Source organism: Phocoena phocoena, chromosome 9, assembly GCF_963924675.1.
Source record: "Phocoena phocoena chromosome 9, mPhoPho1.1, whole genome shotgun sequence".
Lineage (NCBI taxonomy): Eukaryota > Metazoa > Chordata > Mammalia > Artiodactyla > Phocoenidae > Phocoena > Phocoena phocoena.
This window is the reverse complement of record NC_089227.1, coordinates 100,571,450-100,597,097: the sequence shown is the minus strand read 5'-3', so window position 1 is coordinate 100,597,097 and position 25,648 is coordinate 100,571,450. Positions and strand designations below refer to the sequence as shown.

The 25,648-nt window shown below is 50.7% G+C and overlaps 1 protein-coding gene and 1 non-coding gene across 10 annotated transcripts in view; one reads left to right on the top strand and one right to left on the bottom strand.

Moving 5' to 3' along the window:
• Positions 1–25,648, top strand: part of PRKAG2 (protein kinase AMP-activated non-catalytic subunit gamma 2) — a 279,228-nt gene that overhangs the window by 159,629 nt on the left and 93,951 nt on the right. For 5 of the 9 annotated variants that reach the window (XM_065884008.1, XM_065884006.1, XM_065884009.1 and 2 more), the window contains one exon: positions 11,272–11,483. The exons of the other annotated variants lie outside the window; for them this stretch is intronic. In XM_065884008.1, coding sequence (XP_065740080.1) covers positions 11,272–11,483 — 212 coding nt within the window. The remainder of the gene's footprint in view (positions 1–11,271; positions 11,484–25,648) is intronic. 9 annotated transcript variants of the gene reach the window in all.
• On the bottom strand, positions 4,392–4,524 carry LOC136128619 (small nucleolar RNA SNORA68). The gene has a single exon (XR_010656210.1). It is a non-coding gene; the product is annotated as a small nucleolar RNA SNORA68 (small nucleolar RNA).

The window sequence follows — 25,648 nt, the reverse complement described above, 5'->3', positions numbered from 1 at the left end:
CAGATTTTAAAAAGTCCGCCCTGGGAGCTTCCGAGTGGCAGGTTTCCCCGTCAGCTGGAATAATAAACAGGTGATGGGCAGTGAACAACCAGGAATTCCAAGAGGGGCTGGAGACAGAGCAGGGACAGCCACAGAGGGTTGGTGTCCCAGGCACAGAGAAGGGAGGCCCGCCTCAGAGCCCCTGGTCAGCACGGGCGCGCTTTCAGGCAGAGGATCTGCTGACTCTTGAAGAGGCCCGGTCTTCCCCCTCCCTGTACAGAACTGTAGTCCCGTCTCAGCAGGGCCAACTCCAAGTGTACCCTCAAACCAGATCCAATGATTCATATCACAGCGAGTACCGGCAGGCTGGCTTTGCCAGGACAATTTGCCTGGACGATGCTGTATTATAAACAGGCATCTCAGAGAGATCAAGGTCAGAGAGACCTGTCTGAACTTGCATAGAAGCTAGTCCTGACCTAAGGGCACATCTGAGCAGCGCAGGGCACGAGGAAGGCTCCTGCCCAGAAATATTCGGGCCCCATCTGTGGCCAGTGTCAGAAAGCCTTGCCCCTGCCCCCGGGCACCTGGGCACCAGCCAGCGAGTATGAAACTCCATGGCCTCCTGCTGAGTTACTGTCCTTCCTTTATGTGCTGTCAGGAAATGACAGTCACCACACTGACTGAGGACAGACTGCCCTCCCCCTCTCCCAAACCCAGCATGTCTGAGTCAGGGCTGGCCACCACCCCCTCCACCCTGTGCAGCCTGTGGGCGTATTTGGGATGGCTGGCGGGCACGGGGAGAGGAGCCTGCATGCGGTGGTGTGGGTACCCCGAGTGCCACCCTCCCAGCTCTGAGCCCATGCACCTGCCATGCCCCCATGGGAACGTGCACTCTTTCCTCTCACCTACACAGACGGTCTCCTGCCCTGACACTCATGCTGGTGAATCGGAGTCTGAACCCTCTCAGAGCTCAGGGAAGGTGCCAGCCTGGGGGTCTGAAGACCCGTGTCATTGCCGTGCATGGGCCAGCTTCCGTCCTAGCTGTCGCCCACGGGCCTGACACATCATCTCCCGGGGCCTGCGTTTCCTCCACTGTAAAATGAGGTCATGGAACATTTGTCCACTAAGGTGACCCACCACCGTTTCCACCGCTCCGATTCACTTGGTGGGAGCCACCCTGACTCTGTCACATTCGGCTGCGTTAACCTGTGTGGTACCAGAGGATGCCTCTTACTTTTGTGATTCCACAGAGACCAGCGTCAGAGGGCACTGGTGTAGCTATTTCCCCCACATTGTCAAATCCTTAGCAAATTGTTTTTTAGAAACTGCTTTATGTGGGAACAGATTGTTCTAGAATCTCTCCCTCTTACAAAGCCACTGAGGGTTGTTGTTGTTTTTTTTTTCTCGTCCGTTTGCCAAGGATTGCCTTTGAGGTTCCACATCAAAAGGCACATATGCTCTTATCTTTTGCTGTAGTGAAGTAGCTAGGGTTACATGTGGGGGCCACGAAGCAGAACTCAGGCCTCCAGAGGAGCGTGAAAAGGATACAGCTCTTCTAAAGGCCAGGCAGACACCAGAGGCTGGACCAGACTGCTGGAACTGATCCAAAGTCACCCCTGTGAATGCCCACGACATTCCCCCCACCACTGTTTCTGTTTCGTTTTCTTTTGCCAGTTTACCCATGCAAACATCGACACGCTAGAGCCAGCTACTTAATAACTAGGTCCAGAATGCTGTTGGCTATACAAAGCCCTGTGAAATTGCAGCGTTTCCTGCATTTCTTCTAGGAGAATAAGAACCTTAGAAAATGTCCTAAAAGAGTTTGTTTTCTTAGAAGAAAGAATTTTTCACCTACCACGTTGCCATCATGCTTTGACAGACTCCAAAATGACTTCCGTCTCCAACAGATTTCGGATAGTTTCAATTATAGAAGATTGTAAAACAGACTCTTAGAGTCTATAAGCAAAACTTGCAGCCCCGAACCTTATTCCAAATTAATACATGAACTGAGAGCAAGCTCAGGTATGGCCAGAGTCAAAGCCATTGGATGTCAAGTTATTCCAGGCCCATTTCTGGAGAAGAGTCCAAAAACTCTACCCCTGAGAGAGGGGCCCTGGTGGAGTGGACGGGGTAGAGAGGACACCAGGAGAGCATCTTCTAGGAAATGGGTGATTCTGGAGCGTTTGGAGCAAGGTCTCAAAGCAGCCAGCTAGAAAGGAGCGGGGGCCCTTGGGAAGAGACGTAATTCAAGGGAGTCTCTGCGTGAGACTGGCCTGGGCTGCAGGAAGAATAGTTTCCATCAGAGGCCAGGCAGGGGCCTTGGAACTCAGAAAGAAGAGAATTTGCTTGCAAAGAAGGGAGCTGTGAGAGAGAGAGGGCTGAGGCCTCATTCCACGGGCCACGAAGAATGGGAACTAGAGTTACTTTAGAAGTCTCTTATCTGTAAAATGAGGAGGTTGGATGGAATGAATGGTTCCAAACTTGTCTGGCCACCTGTATCACCTGGGGAACTTCAGAAATGCAGGTTCCCAGACCCACTCAACAGAATCCTTAGGACCTGAGACCGTGTATTCTCCGAGCTGCCCGGTGACCCTGCTCAGCCGGGTTTGAGAACTGTGGGCAGAGAGCCTCTCAGCTGACCCGGTGACTCAGGCATCCTGCCCAGCATGTTGGGTCAGACTCGGGGGATGGAGACGGGGGACTGCCCAGACCGAGGGTCTTGAGCCAAGCCTCCCCATGGGAGACAGAGGCAGAAAGTTATCCAAAGTTCAGTGGAAAAGTTATGGGGACTCTTCAGGGATACTCTGCCCAGAGCCTCAGAGCAGACCACCACCGGGCTGGGACAGACCCAGGCCACACACGAGCCGTGCCCGGGGTGGGCGGCCCAACCGCCCAGGGACACCCCAGCCCACGGAGGCCGGAGAAGTGTGGTTTCCCCTCGAGTAGAGTTCAAGCCCCTGAAAGTCCAGCTGCCACCGGACATGGGTGGTTCCTCAAAATCAAGAAGGACCTAGAAACCTGCCGTCGAGCCTCAGACCTCGGGTCAAACCTGTGCCCAGGACTCACCAGGGTCTCAGGTTTGGGCCCGAACTTCCTGATGGTGCAGCTTCCTATTTAGACACGGGGCTCACACTGCCTTTGTATTTCCCAGGCTCCCGTAGGTTACTCTGAAAGACACCGCAGGGAGGAGCGAGGCGGAGATTTCCTTTCCTTCCAGAGTTCCCACCTCGGGTTATTCCCCCCACCTCCTTGGCTGTCCTGCCCTGCTGAGTCAGTTGGCAGCTCCAGGCTAAATTTCGTCCCATCAGGCATCACGCGTCATTGGCGTGCTCGGTGGACACAGTGGTGAGCCTGTGGTCTGGGAATTCACAAAGAGGCACAGCGCCCCATCCACAGGTGCCTCCGCCTGTACCGCGATGGCGTGTCTGGAGTGTTGCAGACCTTCCTCCTGGACAGGGCCTGGCTCAGGCCGGCCTGTCCTCGCCCCATCCTCTCCGGACCTGAGTAATGGATGCTTGGACCGAGGCTGGTGAGGCCTCAGGGTGCTTGTTGAGACCCTAGAATGGATCTGCTGACCAGCTCTGGGGAACTGCCTCTGCACCTTTCGTCTCATTGACATCAGCCCTGGGTGGGAACACACTGGTGTCTGACGGACGTCAGCAGTGCACCTTTACACGAGAACCGCTCTCCACAGGGCAGCCCGGACCCCAGAATGTGCACACCCTGCCTGTCTTTCTTCTACTGCCCGGGGCCTTCCGTCCCTCCTAACGTCCCTCTCTGTGGCATGGTCCCTTAGCAGCAGGGGTCCCTGCCTCTCCCTGGCTGGGGCATTTTGTTTGACACACGCTGTCTGTATCACCATCCTCCCATGACCCTCGTCACCATCCCTCCAAAGTTAGGAATGATACCCCCCCATCTCTGTGATGCGTAGTTAGTTGTTTTTAAAGCCGCATGTAAGCAAACCCCCATCCAGTGTAAATTGAAAATTTGTTCTTCTTACTCTTGGGACAATGGTCAGCAAGGACGTTTAAGATCAGGAACAAAATGAATTTTTTCTTTTTCTTTTTTTCTGAGCACCGGGTTTTCCCAGTGAGTTTTATTTGGGCAGACCTGGGGACGGGGCGGCCCTGCATCTAAAAGAAGGTGTTGGGCCTCTTGGTGGTGAACCGTGGCTTGTGCCGGCGACGGAGGACCCGGTGGGGCAGTGGGAATTGGATCTTGGAGTCGTGGAACTGTTTGTCTGCTGGTCGGTGGCACCTTGCTGGCTGCGATCTCCTCCCCCTTCACGATCTGGATCGAGTGGGCCCGGGCACGGTGCCGGGAGCCCATGCCTCGGTCTGCAGGTATCGGGAGGGGGGCACTTGGGGAACGAGTGGCCACAGCATCTGGTCCCAGCAGGTACTGGCTACCAAGTGTGTAGAACCTCCAAATTCACTTTGAGGGGCACGGCTGCAGCCCCCCAAAGGCGACAAGATCCACTTGCTGTTAGCATCTCTGTTGAAACCGCTGTTACAAGAAACAGCAGTTCTTGGGTTTAGGTGCTTGGAAAATGAATTTTTTCATTTTGGTTTTTCTTCCTTGGTATTTCAGACCCAGCCTCGTTAGCCAAGTGCTAACATGTGTGAAAAGGGCTGGTGCCTGAGGAAGCGGGGAGGGAGGGGGGAGCGCATGCAGGTGCACACCACACGGCCATCTTGTCTACCTGGTTTATTTTTACAAAACGGGGTTGGCTAGTTAGTGGTGAGACTAGGCCTGGATCTTCAGGCTCCTGAAATGCAGGCCTGTCCTCTGCATCGCTCTGCTGGCCCCTGTTCGCTTTCTTCCAGTGGCTCCGCCTTTCTCCTTTCTCCCCTTCTCTCCAGACGTAGCTCAGGCCAGCACAGCCTGGCCCTGTGAAGTCACCAGCTCATGGCTCCCTGGTGTCTGGAGCCACTGGCCTGGTGTCTGGTGTGGCTGCCAGAGTCGTTTCTGTTCACTCACTGAGCCTATTCACGGGCCCTGGCTGCAGCCTCAGGAGACTCGGAGGCATTGTTCACTCTCAGAGGCTGGCAGCGGCGCTAACAAAGCCCTCAAGGAGCTGGGGAAGGAGGGAGAGCCTTCTCGGAAGAACAAGACGGGGGAACCTGTGTGTCCTTCTTGGTTTTGTTGCCACAGCTCCGTGCTGTCTGGGCCCATGGGAAAGTTGTCTTAATCAGAGGTGGACCCTTTTCATTCTCCGGAGTTGAGGCCCAGCTCTTCCGGGTGTGTCCGTGGGACGTCCCCACCCCTCCAGCCATTTCTCCGAGCGCCTCTGGTTTTGGCCTTACAGGCATTTCACTCTTGGTGCTCATTGAGTGTTGCTGTTGGTGTTGGTGCTGGTTTTCCTTTTGTCCCGTTTCCTCCAGCCAGACTGAAAGGTGGGACTTGTCTGCTGCATCTTGACCTGGCCCATAGCAGCTGGCCAATCGGACACATGGTTCTCCTGAGAGACTGAGTTTGGCGGTTTATCCTACAATTAGGAAATAAATTGGGACTGGAGCCTTGACTGCAGCCTCACGGAAGACTCCAACCCCAAACCATCCAACTAAGCTGCTCCCAAATTCCTGACACACTGAAACTGTGCGAATTAATAAACATTTATTGTTGTTTTAAGTCAAAAAAAAAAAAAGCAATAAAACAAAAAGAAAGAAATTGGTCTCTTTAAAAGGAATGGGGGGACTTCCCTGGTGGCGCTGTGGTTAAGAATCCACCTGCCAATGCAGGGGACATGGGTTCAGGCCCTGGTCCGGGAAGATCCCACATGCCGCGGAGCGACTAAGCCTGTGCACCACAACTACTGAGCCTGCATGCCACAACTACTGAAGCCGGGGCACCTAGAGCCTGTGCTCCACAACAAGAGAAGCCACTGCAATGAGAAGCCTGTACACGCACCGCAACAAAGAGTAGCTTCCGCTCGCCGCCAACTAGAGAAAGCCCGTTTGCAGCAACGAAGACCCAACACAGCCAAAAATAAATAAATAAATAAAAACAACAACAAAAAAAAGTAGGTTAAAAGTGATGGAGGATTGTGTCAGCATTACCCCATTTTTCCCTTTATTGTGACACCAATACTCAAAAAAAGAAAAAAGATTTAGGTATATCGTGCTTACCTGGCCCCCTTTCCTTTCATAAGACAGTTTTCCCCCCCCTGGTAAAGTGCCATAAGTGTGAGCAGAAGTCCCCTCTCTGGTGAAAATGTCTCTACTCTTTCTGGCTGGCACGTAAGAGAAAACATCTTTGAAGGCACCCATCCTCGCCCCGCCAACACTGCCCCGCCACCGCAGGGAGGCCCCCTGTGCCTCCCGCGTCCCCTCCCGTCCTTCAGCAACACCAACGTCCCTCCAGGCACCCATGCTTCCCTCCTCTTGGCCTGTGGAACCACGCTTTCTGGAAGGGTGACTCGCACACCCAAAGTGTGATTCTAAGTGTTTGTGTTCCTTCCCTGGACGATATTCCAGTTTAATCATGGCAAAAACAGTCTAGAATTTCGGTCCGGCTGTGACCTCTGCCATTCACTCCCTAAAGTGAATGGATCCATAATTTTTCTAAGCCCCAGTTTCTTCACCCGTGAAGTGGGGTCATAAACCTGCCCCCTTCCTCTCTCTTTTGGGGTGGGGGCGGTGGGAGCTGCTAGGAGTGTGTCCCAGCACTTTGTAACCAGTAAGATGGTATCGTAAGACTCCACCCTCTTAGAGATGTTTCAGGTTTCAGTGCAAAGAGGGGGCGAGTTTTTGGTTCTAGGAAAGTTCTTTCCCCGTACCCGAAGCTACACACATTCCGAATCCACACAGCATTTTACCTGTCCCCTCCTCCACCCCCACCCACCCCCATAGTCCAGGGTATCGTCCTGTTTCCCAGCAGGATTCACCTGCTCTGAGAAGGGAGGAGAGAGGAAGCAGGAGGCCAGGTGGAAAGGTGGATGCATCTCTTGAACTTGGAAAGATTTCCATGAGAGGAGCTTCCCTGAGGGACGTGGAGTTCTATTGGGTTCCACCAGAAACAGACTGTTCCCACCACCGGCTGGAAAGCCCGGCATCTTCTCCTTATCCTGGGCAGCTCCCCGAGGCTGTGTGTGTCTGGGGCGCGTCCTCTGCATCCAGCCATCCTTTTTGCCCTCTGTGGGGACCGGGTCAGGATCGCCCTGGTGCTCGTGTGGGATGAGTTCCGGCGGACACAGAAGCTGCCGTCGGGGCTTTAAGGAGCCGTCTTAGGTAGCAAGCCGCTTCGTCTCAGTCTCTTTAATTCTTCGCACTTGGGAAACGAACATTCTGTCCCAAGAGCTAGCCAGGAGTTCCACCAGCTCTGAAAGTGCCCCCACAGTGGCCACTAGGCTTCATCCTGAAGACTGTCCTACGTGGGACAGCATCCTACAGAGAGAAGGGGAAATGGGGAGAGTTGAGGGGGAGAGTGGGCCTGGGGGGGAGCAGGCCCTGTCCTCCGTCTGGTCGGAGCCGGCTGGGCGCCAGGATCAGGGTGCGGGCGCTTCCAGACAGTGTTAGCCGGCCTCTGCCTCAACAGCAGAACAGTGGCTGAAAAAAGCGATTTCCTGAATAACAAATACATCATTCATGTGATATTAAACATCATATTGAAGAATAGCAAAGGGCCCACCGTGATCCTCTTCCCTGCCGGTCGTTCCCATCACCAGATGCAGCCCGTGTTTCCAGATCCTCCCAGGCACTCTGGGCGAGTGCAGACAGTGGGAGGCAGGTGTACAGGTTCTTCCCCGTCTGTGAAACTCTAAATGGACCCCTCTATGCAGACGGCTCTGCGGTTTGCTTCCTTCATTTACCCCTCTGTCTGGGAGATGAGAAGGACGGTGGGGCTTGCCGTGTTCCGTAGGGAAGAAGGCTGTGGACCTGCAGTGCGTTATGTAGCCTCTTCCTGCTGGTGAGCACCTGTGTCTCGAGCTCTGCTCTGAAGCACCAGGGAGGTGATGACCCCAGACACTGGCTGGTTAGTGCTGACACGAATACGTCTGACGCACGAATGCCCAGTGGCGGAATGGCTGGGGAAGAACTTGTGCTTGTAGTCGTGAGAGATGCTGCCGAAATGACCCCTCAGGGGCACTGATTTCCTCTGGCCTCGGAAAATTCCCCCGCGGGCCTGGAGCAGGGCTGCTGCCAGATGGGGACGGGTCTAGACTGAGCCCTGCGAGACAGAGTAGGGTCCACCCCACCCTGGTGATTTTTGCTGCTGGCTGAGGGTGCGGAGATCACTGGGGCTGCTTGTCCTTTATGTGAAGAACTCAGGCCCCCGAGGGGCTCCGCCTGAGGGTTCCCTGCGGGTTGTCAGGATGTGGTCAGTGGCACAGGCTTTTGAGCCTAAGAGCCACCCCCACCAAGTCCAGCTCTGTTTCCCCCTCTGTTTGGTCTGCAGCACAAACCCCGAATGCAGGGAACACCCCAAAGAAAGCACAGGAAGGGCCTCTGTGTCCAGTGGCCCAGGCGAGAGTTGGGAGCAGGGACCAGGACGTTTCCCGCTGGACCGTGGCGCCTACGCGGGCTGTCACAGGAGCCAGTGAAGGCCACGCCACCACCCCTGGGGCCTGAGGCCCGCGAGGTGCCCGTCCACAAACAAAGCAGCCCGAGGGCTTCCTTCTTCCATCCGGCACAGCCCCCTGAGAGGCTCGGGGCCGCCCCAGCCTGGCCCGTGGCCTCACTCCTGCTCCGTGGGTATCACCCACAGTCTGGCCTGCCTGCCAGAGCACCTGCAGCTCCCCCTACAGAGCTGCTGGACCATCAGATCTCCAGCTGCTCGGGGTCCCCAGTCTCCGTCCTCCCCTCCTCACTCCCCCAGCCCCATCTCCAAACGGGCCTTGCTTCTCAAGACCTTCGGGGTGGAAACTTAGGGGCCTTTGCTCTTAGGGGCCTTTCACGTCATGAGTCTGGAGACCTTCAAAACCGTGGTGACAGCATTCTACCTCCTGATTTCACCTGGAGCTCCCCCCAGGTCAGCCTGGGGCCCGGGCGGCAGGGATCCCCACTTGGCGTGGTTCTGTGGGATAAGGGGTCCCTGGAAAATGACACTCCTCCTTTACCTGGTTGCTCTCCCAATGCGTCTGCCTGGGAAATATGGGAGGGAAGATGCCAACTGAGCTGGAGCCCCGGCCCTGCCCCCTTCCCTTTCTCTGCCTGTTGGGGGCCGGCATTGACCAAGCACCTGCCCCTGGCCCGGGACAGCTCTGGGCCGATGATGCGTTTGGGGGCCGGGGGGAGGGGCGGGGAGCGGGGAGCGGGGAGAGAATTCCATACTTTACATTTGGTTTGGTGTGAAGCAGGCAGCTCGTTGTTCACTCTGGTAGCGCTCGGTACAGACGACATGTGCTGAGTTCAGGGCTGGGAGGCTCCTAGGGCCGCAGAGTCAGCAGGAGGGCGATGGGATGAGTCAGGCGGCCGCTCTGGGCGGGGGGGTGTGCACAGCGATGGCATGAGAGGACGTGGCACAGAGCAGCACAGAGAAAGAGCCCCAGGCTGGTGGCTCGTAGGCTGACCAGTCTTTGTCAAGGTCAGAAAGAACGAGAGGATGGCCGTTGGACCACGTCTACTGATGTCTTTGCTTTGGCTTGCGTGCTTAAGTATTTTTAAATGACCAATTTAAAATAAAAATTTTATTCAGTTACCTATAAATGTGAGAGATCAGACTCAAATCCAGTGTCTGATCTTAGAAAACAAATCAATATCAGGCAACATTATTGTATTCATTTCCTAGAGCTGCCGTAACAAAGTACCACAAACTGGGTGGCATAAAACGACAAGTTTTTTTCTCTCACGGTTCCAGAGGCTGGAAGTCTGAAACCAAGGTGTCAGGAGGGCCACGCTCTCTCTGAGACTCTGGATCAAATCCCTCCTCGCCTCTTCTAGCTTCTTTTTGCCTTCTTCCAGTTTTGTTGAGAAATAATTGATACGCATCTCTGTATACGTTTAAGGCATACAGCACGATACTTTGATTTGCGTGTGTTGTGAAACCATGATCACAGTGGGTCGGCTAACATCCCTCATTTCTATAGAAACAATAAAAGGAAAAGAACTTTTCTCCCTGTGACGAGCGCTCAGGATTTACTTTCTTAACAACTGTCCTGTATGTCATACAGCAGTGTTGACTACAGTCGTCATTTTGTACACGACATCCCTGGTACTTATTTATCCTATAACTGGTAATTTGTACCCTTTGATCACCTTCCTCCACTCTTCTAGCTTCTGATGGTCGCCAGCAGCGCTTGGTGTTCCTTGACTCACAGAGGCGTCACTCTGATCTCTGCCTCTGTCATCACATGGCCTTCTCCTCTGTGTGTGTGTGTGTGTGTGTGTGTGTGTGTGTCTGTGTCTTCTCCTCTTATAAGGACACTACACATAGAGTTAAGAGCCCAAACTACTCCAGTATAATCTCAGCTTGATTCCATCTGCAAAGACCTTATTTCCAAAGAAGGTCACATTCATAGGTACCGGAGGTTAAGACTTTAACATATCTCTCTGGGCGTGGGGGAACGCCATTCAGCTCATAACAATGATCTTATGGTGTAATCAGCTAGGTGTGAGTGAGAAAGGCCCCCAGGATTGTACCAACCCTGTCGAAGTGTTCGGCCCGTCACTCTGGCAGAGTCCTGTCCCCAGCCTCCTTGCAGTTCCTTGGTCACCGATCCCCACCCGCTTCCTCCTGGTTCCTGTCTATCTGAGTCTTCACTCTGCAAGGCTCCTTCCTTCCCGAAGCCGCCCCCAGCGTGCATCTTCATGGTGATTCTCACTGCTGCACTCTCACGGTGACCATCTTCACGTGGCACATTTTGACAATAACAGCGTGTCTCGTCTGGTCCCCGGTGTATGTTGTCAGGTGACGTCTGCAACCCTGACCTTTGTCTCTGTTGAATACTTCATGAACTTCCTCATGTCTCGTCTCGAGTAATATGGGTTCCCCTCCGCGTGCTCTTGGCACCATGCTCTGTAGGGGAGGAGGGGAGATCCAATGATCTTGGACTCAGTGGCAGAAAATAGCCTCCGAAGTGTGTGTAAGAAGTCTTTCACCCCGACAGCTTCTGGACGGCCCCTTCACAGCAAGGGGGCTCTGCCCGCGACTCAAGTCGGATGTCGAGGGGATTTCTGGGCACAGCTGATTCTAAGGGATTAGAAGTCATTGTCTACTAGCTTGTCGCCAGTATTCAGAATTTGATCTTTTATATTCCTGCCATTTGAGATTTTTGGCCCTTGTAGATGGAAGCCCCTTTCCCTGTGTCAGCCAGATTCTAACGGCCCTGTGTGGTTTCCTCCTCAACTTCAGGCCTCTCTTCCTCTCCATCAACACCCACCCAAGTGGCCAAGCAGCACATGTTTCCTCTCGAATCCTATAAGCATGAGCCTGAGCGACTGGAAAATCGCATCTATGCCTCCTCTTCCCCTCCGGACACAGGCCAGAGGTTCTGCCCGTCCTCCTTCCAGAGTTCAGCCAGGCCTCCGTCAGCATCGCCAACACACCATTCTCCCTCCAAATCTGTAAGTCTGGGCCTTCTCCTGGGGGCCGGGCCGCCAGCTATGGGAGGGAGGGCAGAGTCTGTACACAGCTGAAACTAAAGCTGTGCACTCCTGTGACATTTTTGGTGCATTTTATCATGAATCACAAACTGAGGAAAAAATGGCGAGAGCACAGTAGGCAAATGGAAACCAAATGAATGGTAACATCTGGAACATGATCAGAAAAAGCCTTTTGCTCTCTTAGCTTCTTTTTTTTTTTTTTTTTTTTGCGGTACGCGGGCCTCTCACTGCTGTGGCCTCTCCCGTTGCGGAGCACAGGCTCCGGACACACAGGCTCAGCGGCCATGGCTCACGGGCCCATCCGCTCCGCGGCATGTGGGATCTTCCCGGACCGGGACATGAACCCACATCCCCTGCGTCGGCAGGCGGACTCTCAACCACTGCACCACCAGGGAAGCCCTGTTAGCTTCTTTTTAAAAATCAGTCATTAAAAGCTTTCTTTGAATTTATCTTGATTGGGTTACTAAAGTAAAAAGTCATAGGCAAAGGCAAAAAATTGTTTTTTGTAGAAATTTTATTCTAGATTTTAAAGATTTAAAGTCTGACATCATTTGACTTGGGAAGCATTCTCGGAAAGGTGAACCTTTCAAAGCAGAGTGGGATGGTGAAACAGGTGTCTTTGCATCCTTCGGAGGATTGGGACTCGTGGGTATGGATGGAAGAAGCTGGCTTAGCACCAGCGCTTAAACACTCTGCATTTCAACACCGTGGGCCCTGCGTGTGGGGACCACCATCACCACCCCCTAGTTCGTGTTGGCTACCACAGACCCTCAATATCATTCCTGTGCCCAGCAAGGACACGAGGACCGTATCGGTAGAGTCTATCCAGATGGATGTAACTATTTTTATTCAGCTGTGGTGTTAGCTTCCTGCGGCTGCCGTAACAAAGGGGCACAAACTGGGGGTCTTAAAACAACAGGAGGCTATTGTCTCACGGTTCTGGAGGCTGGAAGGGGGCAATCAAGGTTTCGGCAGGACCACGTTCCCTCTGCAATCTCTGAGCGGGGGAGGGTATTTCCTGGCCTCTCCCAGCTTCCGGTAGCCCCGGGATTTTCTTGGATTGTGGCAGCGTCACTCCACCTCCATCTTCACGTGGCCGTCTTCCCTCTGTCTCTCTGTTTGTGTCCAGTTTTAAACTCTTATGAGAACACCAGTCGTGTTGGATGAGGGCCCAACCCAACTCAGTACGACCGCTTCTTGATGACCTCTGCAAAGACCTGATTTCCAAATAAGGTCGCATTCACAGGTATCAGTGGTCAGGACCTCAGCGTAGCTTTTGGGGGGACACCATCCAGCCATAACAGTTGCTACCTTTGGGGAGAAAGAAGATGCCTTTGTCATGCAGAGAACCTACTGTGACTCTTCTCCTTGTTCCTCTGATGATTGTTTTATTAGGTGTGAGCTTAGCGGAGTATTGTTTTAAGCGCTGAGGAATAAAATGCAAGGTGTTGTCTCTGCCCTCTAGGGCTTACAGTCTTACTGGGAACAGAACAGCACTCAGATAAAACAGTTAAATAAAAGCGGAAAGTAGGTTGGGTGGGCATCTGGAGTGAAACAAATAGTCCACACTGCAGGGGATGGGAAAGGGAAAATACCGTGGTCTGATAAGGGCAAGGAAGCCTTGGGTGATTGTAGGGTCTAAATAAGGGGAGAGGGGAGGGGAGGGCCTCCTGGAAAAGAAAATTAACCATGGCTTGGGGTGGGAAGGAGTGTGACGTGTAGCATAGGGTAGGAGCTGGGGGTGGGGGGCTGTCTCTGGGAGGTGGGCATCTGGCAGAGATTGGGGACCAGAGGACCGCTCACTAGAGACGTGGAGAGGTGTAGGCCTTGGCCGCTTACAGCTAAGGGCCCAGGAGGAAGGTCATCCGTGTTCTTGGGTATGAATGAGAAAAGATCTAGAGGTTTCTGTTCTCCCGGGCATTTAGCAAAGAGATTTGGTCATAGAGACAATAGAACAAATATATCCAAAAAAGGAATGATGGGGCAACCCAAAGATGATCAAAAGCAGGAAGCCACTACTCCCCTCGGGCTGGAGGGACGTGTTGGGAGCCCATCACATGGGAGGTGGAGCCAGTGTGTCTGCCTGGCAGGAGCTGGAACTGCAGAGGAGAAGCAGCCACTGGCCAGAGATGCCACGCGAGGCAGAGGGGTAGAAAGTCTGGCGTCTCCACTGCTTCCTGCCTTCCACCTTGTGCCAAACCTGCCGAGAGGCCAGTGGGCCAGGAGGTCTGGGACAGAAACCCTGGGGGAGGAGTCTCAAAATGTTGGCTTCTTCTCATGGACCAGGGATAACTGACAGGTTAGCCCCGTGTAAGAAGAGACACTGCATGGATGAGGAGACGGTCATTTCGACTTTAGATCATTTGAAGTGATGGTACGGATGCAGACACAGGGTTTTTCCGTGGTTGCAGAAGTTCTGTGCTCGGGACAGCCTCTCCCAGTTTAAGTGAAAGAGAATCCAGAGGGCGTTCTGGGTCTGCCCGCTGTGCCCTGCCCCCACCCCAATTGTGACTAGAAAGTGATATTCTTAACTGTTCATACCACACAACTATGAAGCTCTTGGTGAAAACCAGCGAGCCTGGGCCCTTCCAGGCTTTCTGAGGCGGTTCTGGGGCCAGGGCGGAGGGGTTCTCGGCGGTATCCCATACTCAGCGGTGGGCACGGACCCTGTGCCCTGGTCAGAGCCTGCGATTCCACAAACAGACTGGGGGAACTGATAGCACCGTGAAGTTTCAACAACCGTGCAGATGTCATGGATGGATAAACATGATGGAAGCATACAATGGAATAGTATTCAGCCTTGAAAAGGAAAGGAAATCCTGACGGACGCTACAACATGGATGAACCTTGAGGACGTTATGCTAAGTGAAATACACCAGTCTTAAAAGGACCGATGTCATATGATTCCACTTATAAGAGGTCCCTAGAGCCGTCAGGTTCATAGAGACAGAAAGCAAAATGGTGGTCACCAGGGTCTGGATGGGGAGAAATGGGGAGTCAGTGTTTAATGGGGACAGAGTTTCAGTTTGGGAAGATGAAAAAAGTTCTGAAGGTGATGGTGGCGATGGTCACACAACCATATTAATGTACTTGATGCCACTGAATTGTACTCTTAAAAATGATTAAAAGGATGAATTTTATGTTAAGTATATTTTACCACAGTTTTTTTTCATGATTTAGGAGGCCACAGTTATTTGGACTCCATATACCTTATTGTCCATGATCATTTTACAAAGTTCACCTTGTACAATCTATTAAGAGGTGCTTCTAGGCAATTTGGTAAAAATAAGTGACATGGGGATGGTAGCTGTCTATTTTAGAAACTATATTCAAAATTTATTTTAAGACGGGTTTAGCAGCACATATGTACAAAACAATTAACGCACTTAGTTTTACCTATATATAGGTTATAAATACAATTTTAGAAAACCCTACACATCTGTATATAGCAGTTAATGATAGTAAATCTCTGTAGTCTCAAAATATATCATTATGCCCATTATACCTTCACATAATACATATTGGATTATTCTAATATACTATTAATGCTGATTGAGCAATCCTTTAATTATTATGAACTAGAGACACTTTCGGTTGTATCCTTTCACCACTTCTTTTTAATGATCGAGCCAACACTGCAATGTTTATATAGTTTGAGCTTCAGAAAATCACAATCAAATCAGAATCAAAATCAAATCAGAAAATCAAAACCAAAACACTTATGTTTTGAAATGATCTGTTTCAAAATTGGAAGACAGTGTTCCCACCGGCTACAGACATTAAACAGGGACCTTCATCATGTGTGAGTTTTATCCCACAAGGCCTCCAGGAGCTTCTTCGGCATGTTGGTCACAGCCTCTGCAGCTGTAGTTCGGCCCAGGTCTCTGCTTTCAGCAGCCCTTGGCAGCAGGGCTGGTGATGGATTCAAGTTGATTTAAGTGTTTCTTTCTAATTGGATTATGTTGACTGTCCTTATGTGCTTAAGAGTTTAGCTGATTTCATGCATTCCGTTACTGGCATAATCTTTATAGAGGAATGTGAGCTGCTTAAAGACGTCTATCAGCCTGCAAATATTTAGATATAATTCATCTCTGCCTTTTGGAATAAAAAATGCTCTCTGTAAACATTGACTTTTATCAAAGTGGATCACTTTTATAAAATCACTTTTATAATCACTTTTATAAACTTTGTTCCCATGAATTTTATTCTAAAATTGTGAAGGGGATGAGGGTAATGAATTAGTCTTTAGCAGACAGCACTCATTTTATCATTTATTTACTCAGCAAATATTTATGAAGCAACCGCTGGGTGCCAGACACTGTGCTCGGAAAGGCTGATGGGATGACAAGTACGTAAGCGGCTCTTATGAGGCAGGGACAGTTTTCATTTTGTTCGCCATTTATTAACAGCACATTATGCAAGGGAGGGGTTCAGTAAATAGCTGAGGACTCACTGAACAAAGGAAGGAGCTCCTGTCTGTTGGGGGGCCACAAACAGGGAAATAGTCGTAATAGAATATTCGATAGAGCCTGAGTAGTTCTCATGGGAGAAAATCTCCAGTCCAGCGTGAGCACAAACGCCAGGCCCAGGGCTTCCCGGGTGGTGCAGAGGTTAGGGATCCACCTGCCAACGCAGGGGACACGGGTTCGAGCCCCGATCCGGGAAGATCCCACACGCCGCGGAGCAACTAAGCCCGTGTGCCACAACTACTGAGCCTGCTCTCTAGAGCCTGCGAGCCACGACTACTGAGCCTGCATGCCACAGCTACTGAGCCCATGCGCCACAACTACTGAGCCTGCGCTCTAGGGCCCATGAGCCACAACTACTGAGCCTGCGCTCTGGAGCCCACGAGCCACAACTACTGGGCCCGCGTGCCACGACTACTAAAGCCTGCACACCCAGAGCCTGTGCTCCGCAACAGGAGAAGCCACTGCAATGAGAAGCCCACGCAGCGCAATGAAGAGCAGCCTCTCCTCACTGCATCTAGAGAAAACCCGCGCACAGCAACGAAGACCCAGCACAGCCAAAAATTAACTAATTAATTAATTAAAAAAAAAAAACAATCCCAGAGGAAGGAAGTGGACATTTTTTGCAGCAGCAGCAGAGAGCAATAATCAGCTCTGCATTTTAAGATGGTCCCTCTGGTGGGGTGTGGAAATTAGATTGGATTTGGGTACAGCAGGGGCTCAGATGAGATGCAGTGTGAAATGATCTGGACCTGGTGGCAGCTGACAGTGGAAAGAAGGGGGCTGGTGTTAAAACGTAGAGAGCTGTTTAAGACGTCAAATTGAAAGGAACTGGGGATGTAGTTATTGATTAGTTGAGGGCAGTAAAGAAGAATCAAGGACGATTCCGAAGGTTTTGCCTTGGGAAACTGGATGGGTGGTAGTTGCACTTGCTGGGATAGGGAACAGAGGAGAAGGAGAAGCAGGCTGTGTGTGTGTGTGTGTGTGTATGTGAGCACGTGGAGGTGTGTATAAGTGGACACACGTGTGTGTTGGCTGGTGATGGTACAACAGGTGCCCGTGGGGGTGTCCAAAGGGCAACTGGATATGTGAGTCTGGAGCTAAAAATTAAGATTTTAATTAATTTGTTTGTTTGTTTATATTTATTTTTTTGACCACACCATGCGGCTTGCAGCATCTCAGTTCCCCAACCAAGGATTGAACCTGGGCCACGGCAGTGAAAGCCTGGAATCCTAACCGCTAGGCCACCAGGGAACTCCCCTGGAAATTAAGATTTTTAAATCATCAGAATGTAGAAGGTAGTTTATGCCATGAGAGTAGATGAAGTAATCCGGAGAGATGTATGGTGGTTGAGAAGAAAGCCAGAAGAACGTGGGCATTTGAAGGACGAACAAAGGATGGGGATTCTGAACTGCCTGGAAAGTAGGCAGAAAACCAGGCAAACACAGTATCACAGAAGCACAAGGACTGTATTTCGTTGTGTTTCACGCACTTGGAGGGCGTGATCGGTGACGTTCCTGGCCATGGACCGTAAGGACTGAGGTCATCGGTAGCCTTGGCAGGAATACTTTCAAGGGCACGGTCAAGAGCAGAAGCCGTGTGATGTGGGGTGAATGATTAAGAGGTGAAGATGTGGAGGTCTGTAGTGTAGATGACTTTCCAGAATCCTGACTTCGAGGGGGAAGAGATGGGGCTGTAGCTGGAAGAATGGAGGTGATGGTTTGTTCCCATAAGGATTTAAACACTTGACAGGGAACAAGTTAGTAGGAAGGGAGCAGTTAAAGATAGAAGGGGAAAAGCAAGCGTTACATCTGGGCTTGTAAAGGAAACGGGTGAGTTTCCTTAGGAGGTGGGAGCACACGGTGAGCGTATTTGTCTGGAACCAATGGAAGAATCCTCCTCCGTGGGGTCGAAAACTTGATGTGAAGGTATTCAAATGATCGGTCCTGATCCCATTTCCTTTCTACAGCAGTCACGCCCGTCTCCCCCTCATTTTCTTCTAGTAATTTCACTCTTGACCTGTGTCCTCAATCAGAGTACCTAGAAGCAGAGGCTGGGACGGGGTTTCAGATGCAAGTTTGTTTATTTATTAGGAGTGCTCTCAGAAGAAAGCTCTCAGGACCAAGGGAAGGGAAGGAACAAAGCAAAGGTGTGGTTTCACATGAGATTTAGCCTCAGCCTGTTAACGGGGCAGCTGTGGAGTATAAACTGCACCAGAATTTGCTCTGCCTCGAGGCAAGGAAACTGGGCTTTTTTTTTTTTTTTTTTAATTTATTTTTGGCTGCCTTGGGTCTTCGTTGCTGCGCGCGGGCTTTCTCTAGTTGCGGCGAGCGGGGGCTACTCTTCGTTGTGGTGCGCGGGCTTCTCATTGCGGTGGCTTCTCTTGCTGCGGAGCACGGGCTCTAGGCGCGTGGGCTTCAGTAGTTGTGGCTCGCAGGCTCTAGAGCGCAGGCTCAGTAGTTGTGGCATATATGCTCAGTAGTTGTGGCACGTGGGCTCTAGAGCACAGGCTCAGTAGTTGTGGCACACGGGCTTAGTTGCTCCACGGCATGTGGGATCTTCCCGGACCAGGGCTCGAACCCGTGTTCCCCGTATTAGCGGGCGGATTCTTCACCTCTGCGCCACCGGGGAAGCCCCCGAAACTGGGCTTTTGTGTCTTCATATGGCGGCGCCCTTAACTGTGGGATGCCCAGGATGAGGGAAATGTACCTGCAGCTGGGATGGGGCCTGTCACCCAAGGACAGTCCTGTAAGGAGGTTGCATGTTTGGGCCATTAGCAGCAGCCCCTGTAGCAACTTGGTGTCCCCCAAACTAGTCACAGGGAACCTAAGACACCTGTTGCAGCCTGGAGTCTCCATTCTCCTCTTCTCTTGCCAGCTTGATTCCTGTCACCAACAGGGGTAGGTACTGTATCCGTTTTTCTATTGCTGAATAACAAGCCTCCCCCCAGTTCGGGACAACAACCTTTTATTTAACTCTCCCTTCTGTGGGTCAGCAGTTTGGGTTGGGCATTCTTCTTGGCTCAGCTGTGCTAACTCACACATCTGTGGTCACTTAGCAGGTCACTTGGGGACTGGCTGGACCAGAGTGACCTCAGCCAGAACAGCTTGTCTCTGTTCCATGTGGTCTCCTCCTGCAACCGGCCAGCCTGGACGTGTTCTCATGACCGTGACAGGGCTCCACGAGACAGGGTGCCCCATACCAGGCTTCTTGAGGCTGGGCTCAGAACCGCCCCTCTGTAGCTCCTCCATCCTGGGTAGAATCTGTGTCCTCTCCCCTTGGATCTGGGTTGGGCTTATGACTTGCTTTGGCCCACAGAACGAAATGGAAGTGACAGTCACGTTGCAGAGGGCATGGACGCAGGGAGATGGGGAGGATGCGGGCCAGTTTTGAAATATACTCCTGTCTTATCACTTGATTCCAGCAGCTGGATCTGCCGTTGAACACACGATGTGCTCGAGTCTAGAGGCTCATTCATCTATATTTAAGGAGTCTAATTTAGACGGCTGACCTCTCCGGGAGTGACTTCCTGTTAAGCAGACTGCTGCAGTAGATATTAGAGTGCAGGATGTTTATTAGGATCAACACCTGTGGAGGAGGGAAGGCGGGAAGAAGGACAGAGGGAGAAGTTGCGGTGTGGTACAGTCTCAACAAAGTCCTCTGCAGACCACAGGGAGCTCCTCAGAGCGGCCCCAAGTTGGGCCAAAGGAGCCAGACCTTGATACCATCACCACCTGTCCTAGAAGGGACTTGACCCTGGGCAAGGCAGCTCTCTTCAGCCAAGGGCCATCCTAGCTGATAGTTGAGGGTCACCAATTGGCAGATTCCCAACAGCTGGAGGAAAGTCCTTCATTGTTGAAAGGGGATCAGAGTAGTACAGGTGACCCTTGAACACCACAGGTTTGAACCGCATGGGTACACTTCTATGCAGATTTTTGTCAACAGTAAACACTGCAGTACTGCACAGTCTGAGGTCAGTTGAATCCTTGGATACATGACCACAGATATAGAGGAACCATGTACATGTAGAGCTGACTTAAGTTACACTGGATTTTCCACTGTGTGAAAGGTCAGCACCCCTAACCCTCACATTGTTAAGGGTCAACTGTACATCACAGCCTCTGATACATGGACTTATTCTCTATTCTTCCAATTTATGATACCAAGATTCTGGTGGGTGAAAATAAGGGCTATCGTATTTCTCCTATGATATAGTTAATATGTAATTGAACTGAAGAAAAAGGTTCAGGATGGTTGGTTGGGACTGAATGAAAAAGGTTTCATTAGGCCCAGGGGGAGAGGAACTAAAGCCCCAAGCCAACAACCAGCACCAGCATCCCAGCGGTAGGAGTGAGCCACCACGGAAGTGGATCATCCAGCCCCAGTCAAGCCTTCAGATGAGACCACAGCCCCAGCCCAAACCCGACTAGACACCTGGCAAGAGATCCTGCACCAGGACCACCCGCCAAGCTGCTCATGAACCACACTGATCCACAGAAACCATTAAGACATAATGTATTAGTCTGCTGGGGCTGCCATAACAAAATATCACAGACTGGGTGACTTAAACAACAGAAATTTATTTCTCACAGTTCTGGGGGCCAGAAGTCCAAGATCAAGGTGTTGACAGGTTTGGTTTCTCCTGAGGGCTCTCTCCTTGGGTGCAGGTGACCGTCATCTCTCTGTGTCCTCACCTGGCCTTTCCTCCAAGCACACACATCCCTGGTGTCTCTTCCTCCTCTTACAAAGACACCAGTTCTATTGGATTAGGGCCCCACCCTTGTGACCTCATTTGACCTTAATTACTTCTTTCTCTTCTTTTTTTTTCATTTTTGGCCGTGTTGGGTCTTCGTTACTACGCAAGGGCTTTCTCTAGTTGTGGCAGATGGGGGCTGCTCTTCGTTTTGGAGCACAGGCTCTAGGCATGTGGGCTCAGTAGTTGTGGTTCATGGGCCCTAGAGCGCAGGCTCAGTAGTTGTGGCACACAGGCTTAGTTGCTCCATGGCACGTGGGATCTTCCCAGCCCAGGGCTCGAACCTGTGTTCCCTGCATTGGCAGGCAGATTCTTAACCACTGCACCACCAGGGAAGTCCCCTTAATTACTTCTTTAAAGGTCCTATCTCCAAATACAATCCCATTGAGGGTTAGGGCTTCAACATATGAATTTGGGGGGCTGGGGGGAAACAATTCAGTCCATAACAGATAATAAAGTATTAATTGTTGTCTTAAGCCCCTGAGCTTTGGGGTGATCTGCTATGTATCAAAAGATAACTGATACTTGTTTGATCCCGTATGTGGGGAAGCAACAATTCAGTGGAGTCAAGAATAGATAATAAACTCAGGAACTTTGGGTTCTTTTAAAAAACTGACCATCTTGTCCCTGAATCAATCTCTAAGATCCCTAGTTTTCCTAGTATGAAAATTTGGAAAGAAATCAGTAACCAATTTTCAAGATTGCTATTTGGAATAATTAGCCCCTTTTTTAAGATGGAAAAGCCCTTTTTAAAAATATTTATTTATTTATTTGGTAGCGCTAGTTCTTAGTTGCGGCTCGCAGGCTCCTTCATTGCAGCATGTGAGCTCCTTAGTTGTGGCTCCAGGGCTCCTTAGTTGCGGCACACAGCCTCCTTAGTTGTGGCATGCAAACTCTTAGTTATAGCATGCATGTGGGATCTAGTTCCCTGACCAGGGATCAAACCCAGGGCCCCTGCCTTGGGAGTGTGGAGTCTTATCCACTGCGCCACCAGGCAAATCCCAGAAAAGCCCTTTAAACATCTAAAAATATTTCAAATCACTTGACATTAAGAAGTAGTTAAAAATTTTCTATGCACTACTTTGTTTCATATTTCTGTCTACCATTTAAAATATCAGGTTATATAACCTAATAAGGTCTTGACGTTAAGACTATCTGCCCAGAAATGGCAAACTAGCAGTTTCATCATCTGTTACTCACAACAGATTAGATACTTTAAAAATAGTTTGAAAAAAATTCACATTGTATCAAGGAGTAGGAGCTACAGAGAGAACTGATTCAAGATGGGACTGGTTATCATGAGAGCTGGAACTCAGACAAGTGCTGTCTGTGTGTTGGAGAGGCTGGCAGAGAATGTACATTCTCCTAGCTGTCCAGAAGAGGTATTAGCACTAGCATTCCTCCTGTGTTCCTGCAGTGTTGGTGTCCTGACTTCATGAGCGGAAAGAAGGCGGAGCCCAAGTAAGAGAGATGTACTTGGCTGAGAGCTTGGCCCGTTTTCTGGGCAGTGGTCTGGGTCTGTGGGATTCTCCTTTACTCTGTTCCCCAGGGTAGCTGAACTCCAAGGAGAGGATATTGGGTCTTTTTACCTCAACATTTTTTTTAACGCTTGATAAATGCCCTGCTTCTGTCACCTCCCCAAGGACCCAAGAAGGAACTCATTCCTTCAGCAGTTATTTCCCAAGACCCTATCGTTTGCCTGGCACTGAGTACTCAAAGATGGCTGAGATGATTCCTGCCCTCAAGAGTCTCCCAGCAAGAAGTAAGTCCTGCAGAATCAGGACCCTGAGCTAAAGCATTGGAGGAGCACCTCCCACCTCTTCCCTCCTGGGTCACAACCTAACGGATGGGGGATCGGTCTCGAAAGACTCACAGGTCCCACGGCTGTGCCCTTGGCAGTGTTGTGATCACGGAGATACAAGTGTGGGGTAAAAAAATGTAAATCTCCAGTGGTGGATTATTTTGCTGTCTTGGATGATGGCGCCAACCCTTCCCGTGGTTAAATCTGCCATCACGACAGTGGCCACCTTAGGACTCATCTTGAAATTTCCCCTCTGGAGGAGCAATCCCGCCTTCACCTGGCAGAAGCAATGGTTAAAATGTTGGTGTCACACAGAGTTGGGATCTACGCCGGAGTTAATAGCGAGGATATACGAATAGTATCTCTCCCAGGAGGCAGAATCCATCACGATCATCTGTTTCTCTCACTTGGGCTGGTGTGAAGGACGTCACCTAAATAAGTAACAGGCCAAACGTATCTCTGCTGAAAAAACTGTCTCAGTCACCGAGTTCTCTAAGCTAGGGGCGGAAGCCACCTTGCAGGGTGTGCCTGAGTGGGTGTGAGATGACAGAGGATGGACAGAGAACGTGGACAACTTTGTCAAGAAGTTTGGCCTGAAGACGAGCTGTGAGCAAGGGCTGTAGCTGGAGGGGGTTCCAGAAGGGCATTTCTTTTGAAGACGTGTGTGTCTCACGCGTGTGAATATGCTGGCGAAAGGAGTTACAAGTTCCTGAACCTTCGAGGCCTCTCTCCCCGTGCCTCTGTTTGAAAGGAAGATAGTGTTTAGTTCACAGGATCAAATGAAATAATCTGCGTAAAGTTACCCAGGGGCTCCTGAGCTAGGCTTGAATTGAATTGAATTGAACCAAGGCAATTGGGTTCCAAAACCCAATGCTCTTGCTCTGGTTTTTCGCTACCTCTTGAGACGTCCCAGACTCTCAGCCTACCCATTGCACACTGACTCAGCATCTTAGCCCATACCCCTAATTCAGGGCTCTGCACACTCTGGCCCATGGGCCAAACCTGGCCCATTGTTTTTGTCATTAAAGTTTTATTAATATGTGGCCACAATTATTCATTTATACGTGTTCTTTAGCTGCTTTCATGCTACAACAGCAGACGTGAGTAGTTGCAACAGAGACTGGGTGGCCTTCAAAGCCTGAAATATTTACTACCTGACCTTTTTTCAGAAAAAAAAAAAAAAATAATGCCAGCTTCTGACTAATCTGTCCCCGAGCTTCCCTTTACTACCTCCCAGACTAGTTGCTAAGACATCCTGTGCAAAGTGGCAGAATGAGACTAGTCCTCAAAAAGGCAAGAAACAGGCTGTAGAGCTTTGCCCCCACCAAGTGCATGGGGCACATCCCGCTGGGGAGGGCAAGTGGGTTAGTCACTAGTCCCCCCCACGAGAGGCCCAGGAATCAGAATGGCCGAAAAGATGGCAAACTGGCCCATAGGCCATAGAGCTAGGACTGAAGGATTTGCATTCTCCTCCCCCTCAGAGTGTTATAACAGGATGCAGGCTGCTTTTGGACTGGACTGGGGACATTTGGAATAATGTGAGTTTAGGTGGAAGGGCCCTTGTTCTTCCCCTTAATCTCCTTGAGTTAGGAAAGGATGCAGATTTGATGCAGGCAGCACAGATGAGCGTCATAAACTTCACTGGCTACCCTGGCGGCGGTTTTCAGAGGAGTGTGTTGGTCGGACTTGCATTTTAATAGAAGGATGCCTCCAGTGATGAGCTGGAGGTTGAACTTCACGGAGGGAAGACAAGCAAGCCAACCAGAAAGTCTTACAATAATCCAGCGAGAGATGACAAAGCACTGAACTATGGCCACAGGAGTGGAGATTTGGAGGAAGGGATCGATTATAAAAGAATCTGAGGCAGAATAGGCTGGCCTCAGTGATGCCCAGATAAATGGCATGTGGAAGGAGGGGTCTAGGGTGACTCTCCAGTTTCTGGCATGAAAGGATGGATGCCCTTGTCGTCAAATTAGGAAGGGGAAGTAGATCTGGGGATGAAAGACAAGTTCTATTTGGGGCACACTTTCTTTGATTCTTTTGGGACATCAAATAGAGGTATCAAGAGCCTGGATATATAGTCTGGAGTGGAGAAGCAGAGGTTAGAAAAATGATCTTCTTTGTGCATTTCATTTACCATTTATTAAACCAAAGACATCAAGACTCTAAACAGCTTTACCTGTATAACTGCTGGCGCCGGGAAGAAAACACAGTTTCATCTTATAAGGGACACTTTACTAACACAGTTGTGTGAAAATGCATTTTAGGGGCTGAACATTCAAGAGTGGAAAAATTACTGTACCTAATCATGCATTCAAGATGGGCTTGTCTTGATTTGCATTTAGATGGGAATTCCTTTAGCTCTGAACCAGGATTGTCCCCTAACTCGCAGCATTAGAAAAGCATTAACTTTAGCTGGTGAAGTATCATTGGTACAACAGTGACACAGCCATAACACCAGTACTAATAGTGTTCCCTTAATGACTCAGTAGAAATTAGCTGATGGAGTGGTGGAAAAGTTTAGATGCTTTCCTTGGCATCTCTCTGAGAATGGAGTGCCTGCCCTGTTAATGAATGACGCCCAAATTCTACAGCAGAGCTGGAGTAAACCTGTTTCAAGGGGGTGTGTGTTGTAACATTTTTTCCACTATGTTTCTTTTTTTTTTTTTTTTTTGGCCTCCCTGGGTGCACTGCATGTGGGATCTTAGTTCCCCGACCAGGGATGGAACCCGCACCCCCTGCAGTGGAAGCGCGGAGTCTTAACCACTGGATCACCAGGGAAGTCCCTCCACTAGTTTTGAGGCTTAGCGTGGAACCCTAAACCAAGGTTATTTTGAGTCCTGAGTAAGACTGACATCTCCTCATCTTGAGTGTGATTAAAGCAGATGTACATTTTATTCAGAAAAAGGGAAATTGAAGCAAGTAGTTCAGTAAAAAGCCCGCTAAGGCAGGGCTCCCCAGCCCCTGGTACTGCTCCGAGGCCTGTTAGGAACGGGGCGGCACAGCAGGAGGTGAGCAGCTGGCGACTGGGTGACGCTTCACCTGCAGCTTCCCATCGCTCGCTCACATCACCGCCTGAACCACCGCCCCTCCCCCACCCCCATCC